Source organism: Aquarana catesbeiana, linkage group LG05 (genome assembly GCF_042186555.1).
Source record: "Aquarana catesbeiana isolate 2022-GZ linkage group LG05, ASM4218655v1, whole genome shotgun sequence".
NCBI lineage: Eukaryota > Metazoa > Chordata > Amphibia > Anura > Ranidae > Aquarana > Aquarana catesbeiana.
In genome coordinates this window covers 45,619,591-45,638,623 of record NC_133328.1, presented here as the reverse complement: position 1 = coordinate 45,638,623, position 19,033 = coordinate 45,619,591, and the positions used below count along the sequence as shown (strand labels likewise).

Below are 19,033 nucleotides of genomic sequence, written 5' to 3'. Positions count from 1 at the left end.
GGACCAATTGAAGGGGATCCCTGTTTTATATGAGCAACCGTAATGGAGCCAGTGAGCTCAATTAATTAGTGTACATCCTTCATCCCTAACTAATGAGTACTCGGAGTCCCACAGCCACTTGGATACATTTCTCTGGACTACTTTTACATTAGTACTTTCTTGGGTTAGGTTACATCAGTACTTTGTTCAAAATATTCAAAGTAAATTATAAAAAAAGACATCTACAATTATTTGCTTTTTAATGAAAAATGAAGTTTTCACACATTGCATAGGCTTTTAATATGTTTGTTGTCAAGCATTTCCCAGAATTCCTGTAATCTTTGTTAGTTTTGCAAGTGATCGGCTTATAAAAAATTGAAATGGAAAAAAAAAAAAGTCTTTCAAAATCAGCACAGAGGTACACAAGCCAGATAAGACCAATGTGGAAAATACATTCAGTTGATTAGTGTGTTGTTTCCAATAAACATGGTCTGAAAATAACATTAAGTCTGCCTTTCCTACAGATAATTCATCATTATAAAACATTTCTTTTTTTTCTGCCTAAAATGTACAGTTTAGGAAATATGGACAATGTAAAAACAGTATTGCAATTTTCTTTAAATTTATAAACAAACAGCACGCCCATACTTGACAATATCACATCATACATATAGAAACAATGCAGTGATACCAGTGTAAACATGCCCTTGGATTTATAATATATTGCACAGGAAAAAATGAACTGAAGTCTACATTGGGCCAAATTAGCTTTTCACCTGGTGCATAGCCATGCTGCCAGCACAAGGACAGATGTGTTCTTCCACACAAGCTGGACAACAATATGGAGCCAACATTATTTTTATATTTATGAGACATTTGTATATGCAGCTTCTATACTGATCCTGGGCACCTTTCACTGTTCATCCTTTAAATCAAAAATTTTGGTGACTGACATTCTTGAGACCTATTAACACAAATACAACATTGGAGCCCTGAAGGATGGGGAGATCTTTGTGCCCCCAAAATGCATTGGATGTTTTATGTTTTCTTGTTATGAAATAACAAATATATTAAAGATTCTGGAGATAATACAATATGTCACCAATGGAATCCACAAGGCATGGATGAACCCATCTTATACTTTAACATGCTAGAATCCAATATTGGAAAAGCAGATTTGGGAAAATCTATTTTTTTAATCCCATTCAAAGGAGAAAAAAATGCAGTAGAATCAAGCAGCTACACAGAAAAGTGTTTTTATACCCTAGTGCAAGTTGATTTGCAACCAGTATTGGGCATATATGGTGCAACGTAGGGAGGAAATGACATAATGATGACATCAGATGCTAGACCTTTGGTGCAATTTCACTGGTGCCCGAGATGTCTCATTGGTTTGCTCTTTATGTTTTTTACTTGCTTTTTGGTAAAGGAAGCGTGTAAAGCCCAAAAAGGTGGTTTTAAAGGTGTACTAATTGTAATGTTTAGTAACAAATGTGTTGAACGTTAAGCATAGGGTTGTAGCACCCACTGCTTCTGTCAAAAATGATATGTGTGCTTGCTTGCTGAATCTATGAATAGCAAAGATGCAGTATATTATACTTTTCAGGCATCTGACATGTCATAAAGAGTAGCTCCTAAGTTCTTCTGCTCCACTGGCACAAATGTGAAACAATATACAGTACACAATTAAAGACGGTGTTGTTGGCAATATATCTAAATTATCATTCTTGGTTGGAAGCCACCAACCATACAATCAACAAACATACAATACACAGGGCGCCTGTAGCAGTTCTCTGACCAAAACCCAATTTTTATCTGTTCATAGCAAAGTCTTGGAGGTATGAGATACTTTGTATTCTAGTGAGTGTAACTACAATCTTACCTAAAATGGCCCCTTCACTGTGAATCAGCAACAAGCACACCTAAAGTCATTCATTTTTCATTGCACATATTCTATAATAAGACCTGACCTTTAGAACATTCACACAACTGTATAAAATACCAAAACATCTATACTTATTTTCTAGAAAGTATGGCAGAGGAAATAGGGATTTGTGCTTCTCCTGATAAAGTATTGCCCACAGTTTTTTCTAAGACACTTTTATATAAGCAGTCGCTCAATGCCGCACTCCCTTCTCAGTGATGCATTTGTGTTCTGTTCTAACATGGAGTCAATCCTGTATTGTTCACAGAACAGTAGTGGTTTTAGATTTGGTTGTAGACTTGTACAATCCCACAGGTACAGTAATTCAGGCACTGCCTTCAGTTACGTTTTCATGAGACCTCAGTTTCAAGTCTGTAAAGTTTTCATCTTTTGTGTCCCAGCACAATTGCTTAGAACCTGGTAAAATTCATGTGAAACCTTTTCTGAGATCTTTTCAAGGGGTTGGTTCAGCACCACGTGGAACCAACTCAGCATCTGAATGACGCGGTACATTCAAGAAGGCATCTTTTTGGTAGAAAAATAACTTTCCATATTGGAGTCTGAAAGAATTTGTCAATTCATGCTTCAGAAGCCTTGTTTGTTAACTTTTCTGTGTCATCCGTTAAGTCTTCCTGCGGTGGTCTGGCCCGATCGAAAAAACCACACTGGAAAGAAAAAAGGATCAGATTTTAGGAATTCTGTAACATTTATAAACATGGATGCAAATTGTTAAATATGAAGTGGTTGAAGATAAGCACATCTACTGTATATGAGTTACAAGCTTCTTCCATGTGCACGGAAAAGTTTGAGAAACAACTAAGAATGCTTGTTCATAACAGTGAGCATGAAATCATTAAATGGATTAGCGTCCATTGGTGGGAAATGTGAGTGGAGTTTTGTTTCCTGTCATGAACTAGTCATGTCTGAATAAGCGAAGTAATAGGCGTAAACTACCAAAATATGATTTCTCAGCAGGGTTTCTGGGTTTATCTTCACCAACAAGGTGGGGAGAGTAACAATCCAAGAGGTTATCTTAGCAGAGATGCTACTTCTTTGAAGCGTGAGTTACCAGCTAGGGCGATCTGGACATCTTACAATCTCCATGGGAGGCTCCCCTAGAAAATGTAACTGGTATGTCTAACTGAGAAGAGGCATAAGCAAGACCATCAGTCAACTACTAGAGTTATATCTCTTAGATTCCTTGGAGTATGCAACTGCGCAAATAATGTCTTCTTCAGTCTCCTCATGCTATGATCCCCCACAATTTTATACCTCACTTCCTTTCCTGAATTTATAAGAGGAAGTGTGAGGAATTATTTTCAATGTGATGGTAAATTCTCTGTTAAGTGTCATTGCATAAGTGTCACCATTGTAAAATGTCTCCTCTATTCCTGTTCTGGTGATAGCTCACAATTCTGGATTTTCCTTCACAATAAAGCTGCATATATACGTACTGAAATTTGACTGGTTCAATAGGAACCGGTGGAATTTCGGTCTGTGTGTACCCCTCTCTGTTCCACAGAAGCCGGTTGTTAGACTGGCTTCTGCTGAATGGTCCAGCTGAAAAAACTGCATTTGATCAGCCGGGTAGTCCCTGCTGTCAGAATATAATAGCACAGCGGGAGAGGCCCCTGCATCCACATTGCTTGCGTGGATATGGGGATCAGTGAGGTTTTTTTTTTGCCCAATACGCTGGTTGAATGAAAAAAAAAGTAAACGTGTGTAACCAGCTTAAATCCTGGTGACAAGGGGCAGCAGAACAAATAGAGAGGATGAATCTCCCTAGTGGGAACACAAACAGCAACAGACAGCTAAGAGAGTTGTTAATCTTTCCAGGCTTTAAAGTGTATCTAACGCTTAAACATTTTTTTTTAAGGTTTCTGTACAATAGGGAAGGATTATAACCCCTGTCATGTTAAAGTGATGGAAAATTATATTTTTTTTAGTTTTCATCAGAACAGGAATAGTGGGGAAATATTCCAATGGTGACACTGGTTATTGTGATTGGTGTTTGAGTGGGGATTTTCTTCACTTCTTGTATTTACAGGACAGAAAATGAAGAAAATCTCCGCAATTGGACATAGATGCCATAATAAAATTTTGAGAAGGGTTTTAACAGTTCCCCACTCTATAGAAAATGAGAAAAAAGTATCATCTTTAGATACACCTTATCCTTCATTGAAATATTGCCTGAAAGGGGCATGAGTATATTAACCATTTGTGGATATTCAGCATGCAACGCACCCAAAAAAACTTCAAAGTACATAAGGCGTATGTGGTACGCCCTGTCCTTCTACCAAGCTGCTGCTTCCCCATTGCTCTTGAAGGGAAATGCTTCCCTATTGCTCTTGCTGGCAGCTCCCAGCTGTCAAAATGACATCCATGAGTTGTTGTGTATATACAGCAGCTACTACAACCGCTCCTGTCATATGGACTTTCTGACAGATGTAGGATTAACAGATACAAATTAATATTATTATTTTTGTATTTTCTTTGTTCCATTCATCTGCAGATCAAAGGGATGGGCATTGTCCGACATATGATTTCAGTTAAAACAATTTGACAAGTAAAATAAAATGTATTTCTATTAACTATTAAGTAACCCTTAGTTTACCCTAATCAACCCTAATTAACCCTAATTAACTAATTCTTCCACTTTTCCCATTAGCTATCATTTTCCTGCTGTTTTTTTAATTATGTGTTTCTAACCATTAATTTAAATTAAGTTTCAACTTATCTTTCATTTTTTTTGATCATTATTTTAATAGTATCTAATTAAAGTTGAAAAAAAAAATGTTATTTGTAAATAACTTTGCAATGCTTTGTACCAGAATGATGCATTTTGCATCATTTTAAAAAGAAAAAAATGATAGAATTACTATAAATACCGGTACTTTTTTTGTCTACAGGTTGCAAAAGACAAAAACATGCCCAGTCAGTCTCCCATTCCCTCTCCTTTCCTTCTCTTTCACCTCCCCCCTTTTTCCTTTTTTTCATCTCCCTTTTTAATTTTTTTTTCTTACTACTCTTACTCCTATTCCATTTCTGTTCAACTATATTATATTTAATGATAATATTTGTTTTTAGTTTAGTTTTTCTTGTCTGATATAAAAAATATGATCTTATGTAACTTGTCATTTTATTTCCAGTGTATTCTTTTATTTGTAATACTTTACTTTTTAAAATCAATAAAAATTATTGTACTAAAAAATAAAGTCCATTCTCCTTTGTTTTTGTCTTAAGTAATGACAAGAAGTTATTGCTTTATACCAGGGGTAGGCAAACCCCGGCACTGGTGTCGCAAGCGGCACGTGAAGCCTCTTTTGCCGCCACTCGACTCCCTCCCCATCAGCAGAGCAGCGCAGGGAAGTGTCAGTGAGATACTAACGCATTCCAATCTCAGAATTCCCCACACCGCACCTGCACTGAGGGGGATGCACTGTGCCCCCACACATTGTAAAAGATGGGAAACATTGTTTGGTTCTCTAACTTTGTTGTAGCTGCAATCATCAGCTTTTGTGATGGGGAAGAGATTGGGTGCAGTTCTGCTAGGGGGGGGGCGGTCCCTGTTTCCAGGAGGAGGAGGAGGACTGTCATTGGCCACCGCTGAAGCCAATCACAGTTTTGCTAGCCCCACCCACCATCTAGGGGGAAGATGACTCGCTTGGTTGCCACTACCAATCTCAGAAAGCAGGGATTTCACTGTGATTGAGAAAACCCCAATCAGGTGACAGTTTGTGGAATTATTGTTGGGCTTCTGGGAACTTTGTTGAAATTATTCCTACACCTTTGTGTCACTTACTACTGAACCCTCTGCACTCTGTGTCCCTTTAAGCCAGAGCCAGTATTCAGCACAATGAAAATCACACCCAACAACTTTTTCTCAGCTGCGGGGGCCTAACTTATGATCCTGCACACAGGCCCACTGCTTTCAGAAAATACCCCTGACCTGAGCTCATTATTGCGCATCCATTCCATATGCTGGTATGTGACATGCCATACAACACATACATCACATACATCACATACAAGTACAGAGGCTGGATGCGAGAGTTGGATCAGCAGGATGAGTGTGCCAGGACAGGTAGATGTGTCTCATCTCTGCTACCTTTCTCCACTCTGCATATCACACATATCATAGATGAGCAGGAGGGTACAGCGGTGGGGAAAATGAGCTGGAGGGGTTCAGAGGTGGAACAGAAGAGCAGGAGTGTACAGATGTGGGGCAGATGTGTAGGGAGGTACAGTGGTGGAAGAGATGAGAAGGGGGTTCAGCAGTGGGACAGAAAAGCAGGGGGGTACAGTGATGAGCCAGATGAGCAGGGGGGTTCAATGTTTGGGCAAAAAAGCAGGGGGTAGAGCAGTGAGGCAGATGTGAAAGGAGGTGTATTGGCGGGACAGATGAGCAGGGGGTTACAGTGGTGGGGCAGATGAGCAGATGGGTTCAGTGTTAGGACAAATGAGAAGGTGATTCAATAGTGATACAGAAGAGCATGGGGATATGGTGGAGCAAATGTGCAGGAAGGGACAGTGTTGGGGCAGATGAGAAAAGGGGTACATTGATGGGGCAGATGAGCAGGGGGGTACAGTGGTGAGACAGAGGAGCAGGGAGTACAAAGGTAGGGCAGATGTGTTGAGGGGTGTAGAGGAGAAAGGAGGTACATCGGTGGAACACATGAGCAGGGGGTTACAGTGGTGTGGCAGAAGTGCAGGGGGAACAGAGGTGGGACAGATGTGCCATATGTACAGTCGTGGGGCAGATGAGAAAGGGGGTTACAGTGGTGGGGGGACAGATGAGAAGATGGTACAGTGGTGGGGCAGATGAGAAAGGGGGAACATTGATGGGGCAGATGAGCAGGGGGTTACAGTGGTGCAACAGAAGAGCAGGCTGGTACAGTGGTGGGGCAGATGTACAGGGGTTACAGTGGTGGGACAGATGTGCAGGGGGGTACAGAAGTGGGGCAGATGTGCAGAGTCATACAGTCATGGGGCAGATGTGCAGGGGGTTACAGTGGTGGGGCAGATGTGCAGGGGGTTACAGTGGTGGGGCAAATGAGAAAGGGGGTACATTGGTAGGGCAGATGAGAAAGGGGGTACATAGGTACGGCAGATGAGCAGGGTGGTACAGTGATGGAGCAGATAAGCAGGGGTACAGTGGTGGGGCAGATGTACAGGGTAGTACAGTGGTGGGGCAGATGTGCAGGGTAATACAGTGGCGGGGCAGATGTACAGTGGTGGGGCAGATGAGCAGGGGGGACAGTGGTGGGGCAGATGAGCAGGGGATACAGTGGTGGGGCAGATGTGCAAGGTAGTACAGTGGTGGGGCAGATGTGCAGAAGGTACAGTGGTGGAAGAGATGAGAAGGGGGTTCAGCGGTGGGACAGAAAAGCAGGGGGGTACAGTGATGGGGCAGATGAGCAGGGGGTTACAGTGGTGGGAAAGATGAGCGGGGGAGATTTAGTCTTGGGGCAGAGGAGAAAGGAGGTACATTGGTGGGACAGATGAGAAGGGGGTTACAGCGGTGGGGCAGAGGAGCAGAGAGTACAAAGGTGGGGCAGATGTGCAGAGGGGTGTAGAGGAGAAAGGAGGTACATCGGTGGAACACATGAGCAGGGGGGTACAGTGGTGGGGCAGAAGTGAAAGGGGAACAGAGGTGGGACAGATGTGCAGGATGTACAGTCGTGGGGCAGATGAGAAAGGGGGTTACAGTGGTGGGACAAATGAGAAGATGGTACAGTGGTGGGGCAGATGAGAAAGGGGGAACATTGATGGGGCAGATGAGCAGTGGGTTACAGTGGTGCGACAGAAGAGCAGGGTGGTACAGTGGTGGGGCAGATGTACAGGGGGTTACAGTGGTGGGACAGATGTGCAGGGTAGTACAGTGGTGGGGCAGATGTGCAGGGGGTTACAGTGGTGGGACAGATGTGCAGGGGGTTACAGTGGTGGGGGAGATGATCAGGGTGGTATAGTGATGGAGTAGATGAGCAGGGTGGTATAGTGATGGAGCAGATGAGCAGGGGTACAGTAGTGGGGCAGATGAGCAGGGGGGTACAGTGGTGGGGAAGATGTACAGGGTAGTACAGTGGTGGGGCAGATGTACAGGGTAGTACAGTGGTGGGGCAGATGTGCAGGGTAATACAGTGGTGGGGCAGATGAGCAGGGGGTACAGTGGTGGGGCAGATGTGCAGGGTAGCACAGTGGTGGGGCAAATGTACAGTGGTGGGGCAGATGAGCAGTGGGGACAGTGATCTGAGTTGTGGAGTTGCAGGAATGGGGGCTGATCTGAGGCATGAGAGTGCAGGATGTTAATTTCTCACTACTAAAGTACTTTACAGCGTTTACTTTATAAAAAATCTTTTTTGTGATTGAGAGTGTGAAGTTTACATTTTTTTGTTATAAAATCGACACGCTCAATTTCTTTGAAAACATTTTTCGACACACTGTACTCAAAAGGTTGCCTACCCCTGCTTTATATGAAGGCCCACAGCAGAAAAGTAAGAATTGTTTTGGTCCATATGATGTGTACAGATGTGAGAAATGAAGTGATTAAAACTCATGTAAAGAAAAAAAAAAATTGGACACTTTGATAATCAAAAGAAAACCAACTGGTCTTCAAAGAAAAAGGTTAAAAGTAGATGTTTTTAAAATAAAAATAATATAAAAGACTAGAAAAGTGGCACATTCTTTCTATGTGTGTACCTGTTAATTCATTGCTTAAAATGAAAGGGGGGACTTTTGTTTTCTCTTAATATTTGATGGATGTAGCAGGTTTTTACTCCTGAGTTTTGGCAGTATATTTGTCTGTGATGTTATGTCCCTATAATCTTGCAAACTCATTATATGAAAGGAACATTCTTCGGGAAATATGTTTTCCTTAATCCCCCTGCGCTTGTATAGCCTTATAATTGAAAGTCAAAACAATGTATTTTATTACAAAGTGCAATGAGGCACGATTGCTGCTATACGGTTGTAGCGTCCGAAGAATTTCAACTTTATTTTGGCAAATGGAGACATATAGGAAACTCAATCAGCAGTAAAGTTACTGTGTTGGAGAAAAAACAGCCATTTTATAACCCCCCCCCCCCCACACACACACACACACAATATGAAGAAACAGACTTAAATGATGCTGAAACTTAACCAGTAGTAAAATTGGTTTGTTGTGAAAGAACAACAAACCTATGTAACCAATATCACAATATGGAGAAATAGACATTGTGGCTATGCCAAACAATCACATGAACTGTTTTTAGAAAAAGAGGGAAAGGGGTAGAAACTCGGTTGTGTTTTCATTGCTGCCCATGTTCCTGTTGGAAAAATCCCCCCCCCCACTTCCTGTCCATTCTAAATATCACACAGAACAGAAAGTAGGAATAAATCTTACTAAAGGGGAACAACATCTATAAGGTGATTTGATTGTGTCACCAGTTCAACAGACTTTCCTGTCCAGGTGAGGGGTGTCAGACAGTACAGGTTATATCTGTGAATCTACCTACTGGAGACACAAATAGCAAAAATAACCCGGCAAACTGAAAAATTACAATTCCATTGCGTCAAAAGGTCCAAAAAAGAATTTAAAAATTCCTAGTCCCACCCACAGCTTTTTGGATTCAAAGCACTGCTTCTGTTGCTGAGATCCTCCCACTGGGAGCTGCTGTGCCTGGAAGGGGGAGCTTGTAAGGCACAAATGAAGGAGGATTTGGCTCAGGGAGGGTAAAGGAATTTTTTTTGGTTTACATTATGAGGCCTGTGCATCACATACTGTAGTTTAGTCTGTCATATAGGATATTTTAGTTGTATTTTAAAGTGATTGTAAAGTCTTGTTTAAAAAAACAAAAAAACAAACATGTTATACTCATCTCCTCTGTGCAGTTGGTTTTGCACAGGGCAGCCCGGATCCTCCTGTTCTCAGGTCCCTCTTCCCTGCTCCTGGCCCCTCCTTCCTGTCAAGTGCCCCCACAGCCAGCAGCTCGCTATGGGGGCACCTGAGCCAAGTCACAGCTCCGTGTGTCCATTCAGAAACGGAGCCCTGACCCAGCACCGCCCCCTCTCTCCAGATTGGCTAACTGACTTTGATTGACAGCCGCGGGTGCCAATAGCGCCGTTGCTGTGTCTCAGCCGATCAGGAGAGTCCTGGATGGCTAAGACGTTCGTGGACATTGCTGGAGAGAGATGGGGCTCAGTTGAGTATTAGGGGGTGCTGGGGAGGCTGCTACACACAGAAGGTTTTTTATCTTAATGCATAATGCATTAAGATTAAAAACCTTCTGCCTTTACAACTCCTTTACGCTCGGGTGTTGGACAAAATGTGGCAGTGCGGGAGAGTCCAGGCAGAGCCGTGATCTGGTCAATAAAGATCAATAAAGCTGTTTGTAAATGCTGGTGGTGGGTGTGCACCAGTACTCTTTTATCAAGTTATGTGATCTTGCAAAGAACTGGAGTTATTTCATGACAGCCAGGCAGATCTGATGCTACAATTGTTTATCATAGTTATATAACAGCATTCTTACCTTCCACATTACAAGTGTAAGTATGGCTAGAACCAGTAATCCCAGCAATATGGCAAGTATGATAACCCACAGAGGTATGGCGAATGAGACATTCGGAGTGCCCCAAATCACCGATGTCTTTATCTAAATTAAACAAAAGAAAAGTAAAATGTCATCGTCCATATATCTTTCATATCTCACAGACAGTCTGTTTCCACTTTCCTACACTTAACTTAAACAGAAACATTGGTGGAGTTTGTAAAAACCTCTACAAACATGATTCTTAAAGTACTTCTTCTACATATATCTGTAATTTATACAAGGTCTTGGAAGACCCTCAAAAACCCCAAACATGCAAACGTACTTTTGTATCTTGATGAATGGATATAAACTTCCCTAATGCTTAGAGAACAAGAATTTTTAAGCCCGATGCACAGCTCTCTAGGAAATCATAAATCTTTTATATCTGATGGCTGAAAGGTTAAACATACATTTTAGTGCACTTCAATGAAAAATAAATTTACATTACCACAATGAGTTGAGCTGTCAGAGCTCTGAAACTATGCCAATAAAGTTAAGATGATGCTTGCTTGCCTTGGCTTAGTGGCAATATAGAATATGGATGGTTCATTGATTTTAAACACAAAGAATGTATACAGATGGTATAAATGTTTACACCTTGAAAAGAGAATACCATGGTGATTATGATCCACATTACTCACAAATAATTCGTACAAGCTAGGACTCTTGTGTGGTTCAGTGGATATGCAGTTGGCTAAAGGATCCAGACCAGTCACCATTGGTGTACCACAAGGCTCTGTACCAGTTCTTTTTACAGTTGTATGTAAGTGATATAACTAAAGATTTAGTGGGTAAGGTATGTATTTTTGCTGATGACACAAAGGTGTGCAATAGGGTTGAGATCCCTGGAGGTGTCTATTATATGGAACATGATTGCTGGATAACCTGACAAAGCAGTGGAAACTTCAGTATGGGGCTACTTTTCTCAGATGATTGCAAAATGAGCAAAAAATGTTACCATTCTGTGGGAAAAGTGAATAGAATTCTAAAATGCATCATTAGAGGGATCACCAGCAGGAAGAAGGAGGTCCTGATCCCTCTATATAGATCTTTAGTGAGACCTCATTTAAAATACTGTGTCCAGTTCTGAAGATCTCATTTACATAAAGATATTGATAGGATAGAACAAGTCCAGAGATGGGTAACAAAAATGGCAAAAGGTTTGAGGGATAAAACATATCAGGAGAAATTGCATGGAACTTAATACGTACAGTTTGGAGGAAAGAACGGAAAGGGGAGACACAATTGAAACATTTAAATACTGTACATTAAGGGTGTGAATAAGGTTCGTGAAGGCAGTATCTTTTTTGTTTAATTTTTTTTTTGTTTGTTTTTTAAGATTTATGCAGTAAAACATTACAGAATGACATGACAAACCATAGTTAATGACATCCGTTAATAGAAATGTAAAAAACATGAACAAATAATTTATAGATATCAATAAACTATCAGACAAGATTCCAGCACTTCCGTATAAGGTGTCTATAAACCTCAAGCCGTAGCCACATACTGTAGCTATATAGCAAGTATATCCTACACTGTGGTGGGAAACATATAGCAAAACAAATGAGATGGCATACCTCAAACTAGTAGGAAGAAAGTTCTAAACTAATCTTAAAAAGTGTTAATTCACCAAATAAGTGATACTTGGAATAGACTTCCAGTAGTGGTAGTGAGTCAAGAGTACCTGGATTTAAACATGCTTGGGACAAACACAGAACTGCACTCAGACAAAAAAGTAAAAAAGACCACAAAAAACAACACATACACACACTTTTTTTCTGCCATCAATTTTCTAAAATTAGACATAAGTAATAAAGTACACCATAATAAAATGGGAACCTTTGGTTTGATGGGGAAACATAACCAACAGACCCTTTCATGGTTGGGAAAGGTTTCTGTGACTAAAGAAAATATATCTTGTCAAGTGCTCCATTGATTAGTTGGACCTGGTAAAAGGCGGTTATTTCTAAAGGTAATGGTTGAGTGTGAAAGACCTTTTTACACCTTTCAGCATTGCACCCTTGATATATGCTCATATGACATCTCAGTACCAAATCAGTTTGGCACTAGATTCTTCCCTCTATCATACAGTTAATAATCTGACTGATGTTTGAATGGTGAAGTATCTTTATTTGGGGCCACCTGCCCAACATATCTTATTAAGATTGGCCCTGGAGACAAATGCCTTCACGGCCAGGTCTACTAGTCATCCTTTAATGATAAGTGACAGAGGAGCTTACAAACAACAAAACAGATGATATGCTCATTGCACCACTTTCTGATCTGCCCCACTGTAACATGCTGCATTTGTAGAATGGGGTGACCACACATAGGACATCATTTTATTTCATCCTTTGCTGTTGTGATATGTCATGATACGAGTTGAACTGCTTTGAGAATGTGAAAATGATAAGCTTGTGTTTCTCCATCTCTTAATTATAATCATGATGATAAAACAGGTTCAATTCTCTAGCAGAAACAGCTGACAGCACTGATATATGAGTGTCAGCTGCTCAAAACTGTTTGTTCACCATATGGTAATGTCATGTGTATGGCCAGGTGGCAGGTAGATCGCTCAGGCAATATAGCATGAACTTCCAGGTCTCTCTACGAGAGAAAACATCTAGTGTACCATAAAATGGGAATGTTAAAAGAGAAAGCAGCCAGAGAAAAATAGTTCACCTTTCCCTGGACACTAGCAGGTCTCGGCCCTTCCTCCGTGGAAGGAAGTCTTGACTTCCCCTGACAATGGGCTGGTCATAAATTGTGAGCTATGAACCCTCCTGCTTATACAGGGCAGACCATATGTTCTGTTATTTCATTAGCAGGCTCAAGAGTGGTTTTTAGGACAAGTCTATGTAATGTAATCTACCACTTCAATCTCTTATATACATCCATTTAATTTATTTGAATCATTTACATAGAGCTGCTTTATTGCACAGTGCTTTGGAAAGTACATAGAACTGTTTAATCAGTTCTGTTCCTAGTTAAATTACAATCAAATGTATCTACAATGATCACGCAGACACGCAGACACAGACACGAGTCAATTTGGTCAGAAAACAATAGACCCATTATAGAGACAGAGGGAGAAATGTATCATTGTTGTATTGTAATACAGATACAGATATGTTTAAAGGGTTAGTTTACCTTTACAGAAAAAATGAAAAGGCGAACTAACACCAGACAACCTCCCCACCGCTGTACGTACCTACAGGGTTGCCAAGCTGTCAGCACCCCCACAGTCGAACCAGTGGTCCAGGGATTTCAAATGCCCACTCTTCTCCCTCTTCCCCATGCAGCATTTCACGACAGACTAGATTGATTCACAGTGATGGTGCTGGCCAATCAGAATCGATCTGATCCATCTGAGAAGTGCTGCATGGTGAAGAGGGAGAAGAGCAGGGATTTCAAATCCCCGGACCACTGGAGCAGCTGTGGGGGTGCAGAAAGCTTTAGAACCCCCCCTGCGGTAAGTACAACAGTGGGGAGGTTATCAACCTGAACAGCTTGGCAACCCCGGAGGTAAGTACAATGGGGACAATACACATGTATTAAAAAAAGGCAGTGCTCAAACCGGAGTACCAATAAATTTGAGTAAGGAGTTGAGAAATCTGTGCTCAGGCTCTTAGTGTCTTCCAATCACTTATGCAAAGTAATTTTCAACCAAGGCTATTTGGCCAAAACGCATATGCTGTTTTATCCTGTAATCACCCTGTAGCAAATAAAGATTTGTGCATTTGGATGTTTCAGTTTGCTGGCTGGCTATCTTCGTTACTAAGTACAGTGGGGACCAGGGGAGTGGGTAAGTTGTCCGGTGTTAGTTCACCTTTACATTTTTTCTGTAAAAGGTGAACTAATACTTTAATAGCATTGTGAGATATGGGGTTGATTTACTAAAGGCAAATAGACTGTGCACTTTGCAAAGTGCAGTTGCCCTCTGCAAGAGCAGTTTCTCCAGAGCTTAGTAAATGAGGAAAAGGTTCACTTTGCAAAGAATACCCAATGACATGCAAGGAAAATTAAAAAAAAAGCTTATTTCTTGCACATTATTGGATGATGGAAGTCAGCAGAGCTTCTGCTCATTTACTAAGCTCTGGAGAAACTGCACTTGTATAATGCAACTGCACTTTGCAAAGTGCACAGTCTATTTTCCTTTAGTAAATCAATCCCATAGGGTTTTAGGCCATGTTTAGGCATTTCACGGTGGAGCGGCTCCCAGTACTACTATAGTTATTTATTTTATTTATTTATTACAGGTACTTATATAGCGCTGTCAATTTACAAAACTCTTTACATATATATTGTACATTCACATCAGTTCCTGCCCTCAAGGAGCTTACAATTTAAGGCCTCTAACTCACATTTATACATACATATTCTAGGGCCAATTTAGACAGGAGCCAATTAACCTACCAGCATGTCTTTAGAGTTTGGGAGGAAACCGGAGTACCCGGAGGAAACCCACACAGGCACAGCAAGAACATGTTAATTCCAGGCAGGTAGTGCCGTGGTTGGGATTTGAACCAATGGTCCTAGTGTTACTAGGTGGAAGTGCTAACCACTTGGCACTTTACTGCCCACAATAATGATAGCTTGTGCATAGAGGTAATTACTTTTGTACTGTAAAAGAGGAAAGCTGAACAGTTGTCAAATAAATGTAAAAAACTAAAATGTAAAAAACTAAAAATCAAACAAACAGCTATTATAAAATCACTGGTAGATCTACATATGCCAACCCCGGGGAGCTTCAGAGTAGTTTTGAGCAATCATGGATCTTTACTGGCTTGTTTCCAGTCATGAGTTTAAATGATAATTTACTTATACAATATTTAAAGCTGCAGTGGTAATTATATAAAAAAAACAAATAGGATGATGAGCCTGTTCAATTATACACCTGGATACTTCAGTAAACTCAGCCTTTGCTCATAAAAGTCCTCATTGTGCGCCCTGAACGGAGGCTAGAAAATTCAGCGGTAAACAGCTTGAGGCTACAAAAGAGCTTTCTATTATAAACAAGATTCGGAAAATATTTGTTTTAGAGTTTAAATACGGCACATGCCAAATGTCACATATCCTAGAACCGGCTCTTATTTTTTCCATTCCATTGTAAACTTGTACTCCAAAGGTCCAAGAACCGCTTCACTACCTTAAATACTGTAAACAGATGTCATGAATATTAATTGCCAAGAGTTTTGTCTTTCTGTTTTTCTAACAATTATTTCCAACAACTTCATCCTAAATCATTATTGCTGTTATTACAAGTGTTTGCTCACTCGTCCAGCAGGGAAGTTTTGAACTAAGCTTGAAACAGTGCAGTTTATGAGTAGAAACATAATGGTGGTATAAAACATAAAATGCACAGTGGTTTTACAGTCTGAGTAAATGTCCTGAGTGAACAGTGCACCAGTTTAACATATCTGCTTCAATTCCAAGCACATGGAGTGTTGAACAACTGCAGGAAGCATAGTAAAGTGCGGAGGCAGCATTTATTGGCCTTCTCAGATCCTAACACTGAAATACTCCTGATAACTCCCAACTTATGTCCCAAATCCTGTCAGAATTTACATTTGATTATTGCTAGCGGCTATTATAGCTGCTAGCAGTAATCACTGTGTTCTCCCAGTGGGGACGGCTCCCCCTGCCGGGAGAACACAATAGCTCCGTAGGAGGGATCCCCCCAAAAGCACTGCCTGTGTTGATGGGGAATCACCTTTGGTTGCAGGAAAGAAAATCGCTCCATCTATGGCTAGCTTTAGGGAGACAAAGTAGGAAGGCAAAGAACACACCTCTGCTGCATACTCTGATATGCAGACCAAGTAGAAATAATACATAAAAATGATTAGTTAAACCCATATGAGATTATTTTCAATACTACTTTTAATTTATACTGGCTTTCCAAAATGAAAATGTAATAATTTAGAGGTTGGATAAAAGCTTTAGTGTAATATAACACTTTTGTTTAAAGAGTTTTTTTTTATTGAGGTCTATACACCAGACCAGAAAGAAGGACAACAAAGAAAAAAGAGGGTCAGAGAGAGAGATATGGGTCCAAAAGTAGAACGAACCCTCAAAATGAGGGACAGTGCAGAGATTTAGCAGCATTGTGTGACACTTCTTGGGTTTGCCCCTGCAGTAACCAATGGCGTCCCTGGGGGGGGGGGCAGAGGGGGCCCTGACTCCCCCCCAACATTATGCTGTGCCCCCCCAATTAAATTTTTTTTTTCTTTCAAAAAGGCAATGTCTTTTTGTTTGCATTCGTAGCAGATGCGCCACATCTTACTCGGGCCGCCGCTGGAGTAACACGGTCTCTATTGAGAGGGAGAGCGTCCCCAGTCAGCTCCTGCGGGTGATTCCTTCCCCCTCCCTCTGCTCGCTGACACTGCATAATGTGAATGCTCACACAACCACGGCCACCCGATCTGCTCTTTCCCCTGCATCTTTATTGGCAGGGAGAAGAGCGAGTTGCAGGAAGGACTCCAACAGGACTCTCAGTTACTGAAAAAACAGACTGATTTCTCCCGTCCTTAGGACAGGAGGACCAGCCTGTAAATTCCAAGAGATGCCAGACCAGCACTGTCAATAGCAGGGGCAGGACAGCAAGAGGAGGCTGGGAAACCCCACAGTGGCAGAACACCAGGGCCCTGTGGCAAGACAACCTTTGCAACCCTGATAGTTCTCCCACTGCTTTGGACACTTATATTTTCTTGGTATGCTGGTGACATATATCTCTTATTTTCTGCCACCCTGGGGGGGGCCCAATACAGTAGGAAGGGAGCTCACTGCAGAACATGTGAAAGGGCCCATTGTGGGATCGTAGTAAAGGGCCCCAGGATATTTATATGATATATATATAAATAAATAATTGTATTTTATAGTTACCCCCCTACTTTTGTCCCTGTCCCCCCATGTGCCCCCCTAAATATGAAAGTTGGAGACACCACTGGCAGTAACAGCTGACAAACAACCAAACCAGACAAGACCATATTCTGTAAGTAGGCAGAGTCACAACACAGACAGAGGCGGGGCCGGACTGGGAATAAAAACCAGCTCTGGAAATCATTTCATACCAGCCCCATAGCATAACGTTGTTATTTTCTTGTTCACAAAAGGGAAAACCATGCATTTTAAAGCACATTTGAAGAGTGTATTATATATAGATAAGAGAGACATGGAATTTACAAACAGCAGCAATTTTTTACTGGCAAAAATCATGCCATTTACTGGCACATTTTTTACTGACACTGCAAAAAAAAGGTGCCAAAAATGGCAGGTTTCAGTGCAAATATCAATATTTAAGCTATAAACTGCTATTAGCAATGTGTTAAGTTAAACAAAAGTCAAAAACCATATTTCTCCATTTACATGAAGGTCAGATTAATATAACCCAGCACAGAGTTCCCCCCATACATCAGGAGGATTACCCTTTACAGTGCAAGGGAACTCTGACATAAAGGGGAACATTGCAGATCATGATCTAAGTGGGAACTCTGATATAAAAGGGGGGCACTGATAACCAGAGACCCCACTTATATCAGAGTCCACTGCATTCCCCTTTACATCAGAGTATTCACTTACATCAGGGTCTGCAGCATTGCCTTTTACATCAGAGTTCCCCCTTGCACTGTAAGGTGGAATCCTGCAGACTATGATGTAAAGGGGAACTCTGGGAATGTGGGGAGGACTCTGGTGACCAGAGACCACCTTCCGCAGAAAGAAAACACTAAGGTACGGAGGGGGGGTTACTGATATAAGGGGGAAACCTATATATCAGTGCCCCCTTACAATATTGTATTGACCCCCCCCCCCCCCCAGGCTGGCCTGGCGGCGCTATCACTGACCTCCTCTCAGGTGCACCGTCCAGGGCTCAGTCAGTCGGCTCCAGCTCGGTGGCTCTGGTTTTATCCCATAGTTTCCTCTCCACAGTCCATTCATGTCTGACTTCTCCCATGACCCCCATGCCTGCAGCCCTCCCACTCTTGACTCCTCTCCAGACTGCAGTTGTGATATAAGACAAGAGATGGTCAGAGGCTGCGGATGGTACAGGAGAGGTCAGAGGCTACGGATGGTACATGGGAGGTCAGAGGCTACGGATGGTACAGGAGAGGTCAGAGGCTACGGATGGTACAGGAGAGGTCAGAGACTGTGGATGGTACATGGGAGGTCAGAGGCTGTGGATGGTACAGGGGAGGTCAGAGGCTGCGGATGGTACATGGGAGGTCAGAGTCTGCGGATGGTGCAGGGGAGGTCAGAGGCTGCGGATGGTGCAGGGGAGGTCAGAGGCTGCAGAGGGGTCGACAGAGGAGGTCAGAGGCTGCGGAGGGGACAACAGTAGGGGTCAGAGGCTGCGGGGGGGGGGACAACAGGAGAGATCAGAGGCTGAGGGGGGGGGGGGCGACAGGAGCTGAGGCTGTGGAGGGGATGACAGGAGGTCAGAGGCTGAGGAGGGGATGACAGGAGAGGTCAGAGGCTGCGGGGGGGACGACAGGAGGTCAGAGGCTGAGGAGGGGACGACAGGAGGTCAGAGGCTGCGGGGGGTGCGAACAGGAGGTCAGAG

At 42.1% G+C, this 19,033-nt stretch overlaps 1 protein-coding gene across 1 annotated transcript in view; it reads right to left on the bottom strand.

The window, feature by feature from the left end:
* Positions 1-222: 222 nt before the first annotated feature.
* ITGA8 (integrin subunit alpha 8) overlaps positions 223-19,033 on the bottom strand; it is a 239,603-nt gene continuing 220,792 nt past the window's right edge. Inside the window, exons 29-30 of the mRNA XM_073629668.1 lie at positions 10,414-10,536; positions 223-2,568 (exon numbers count right to left, since the gene is read on the bottom strand). Of these exons, the coding sequence (XP_073485769.1) occupies positions 2,482-2,568; positions 10,414-10,536 (210 nt within the window). The 3' untranslated portion in view covers positions 223-2,481. The remainder of the gene's footprint in view (positions 2,569-10,413; positions 10,537-19,033) is intronic.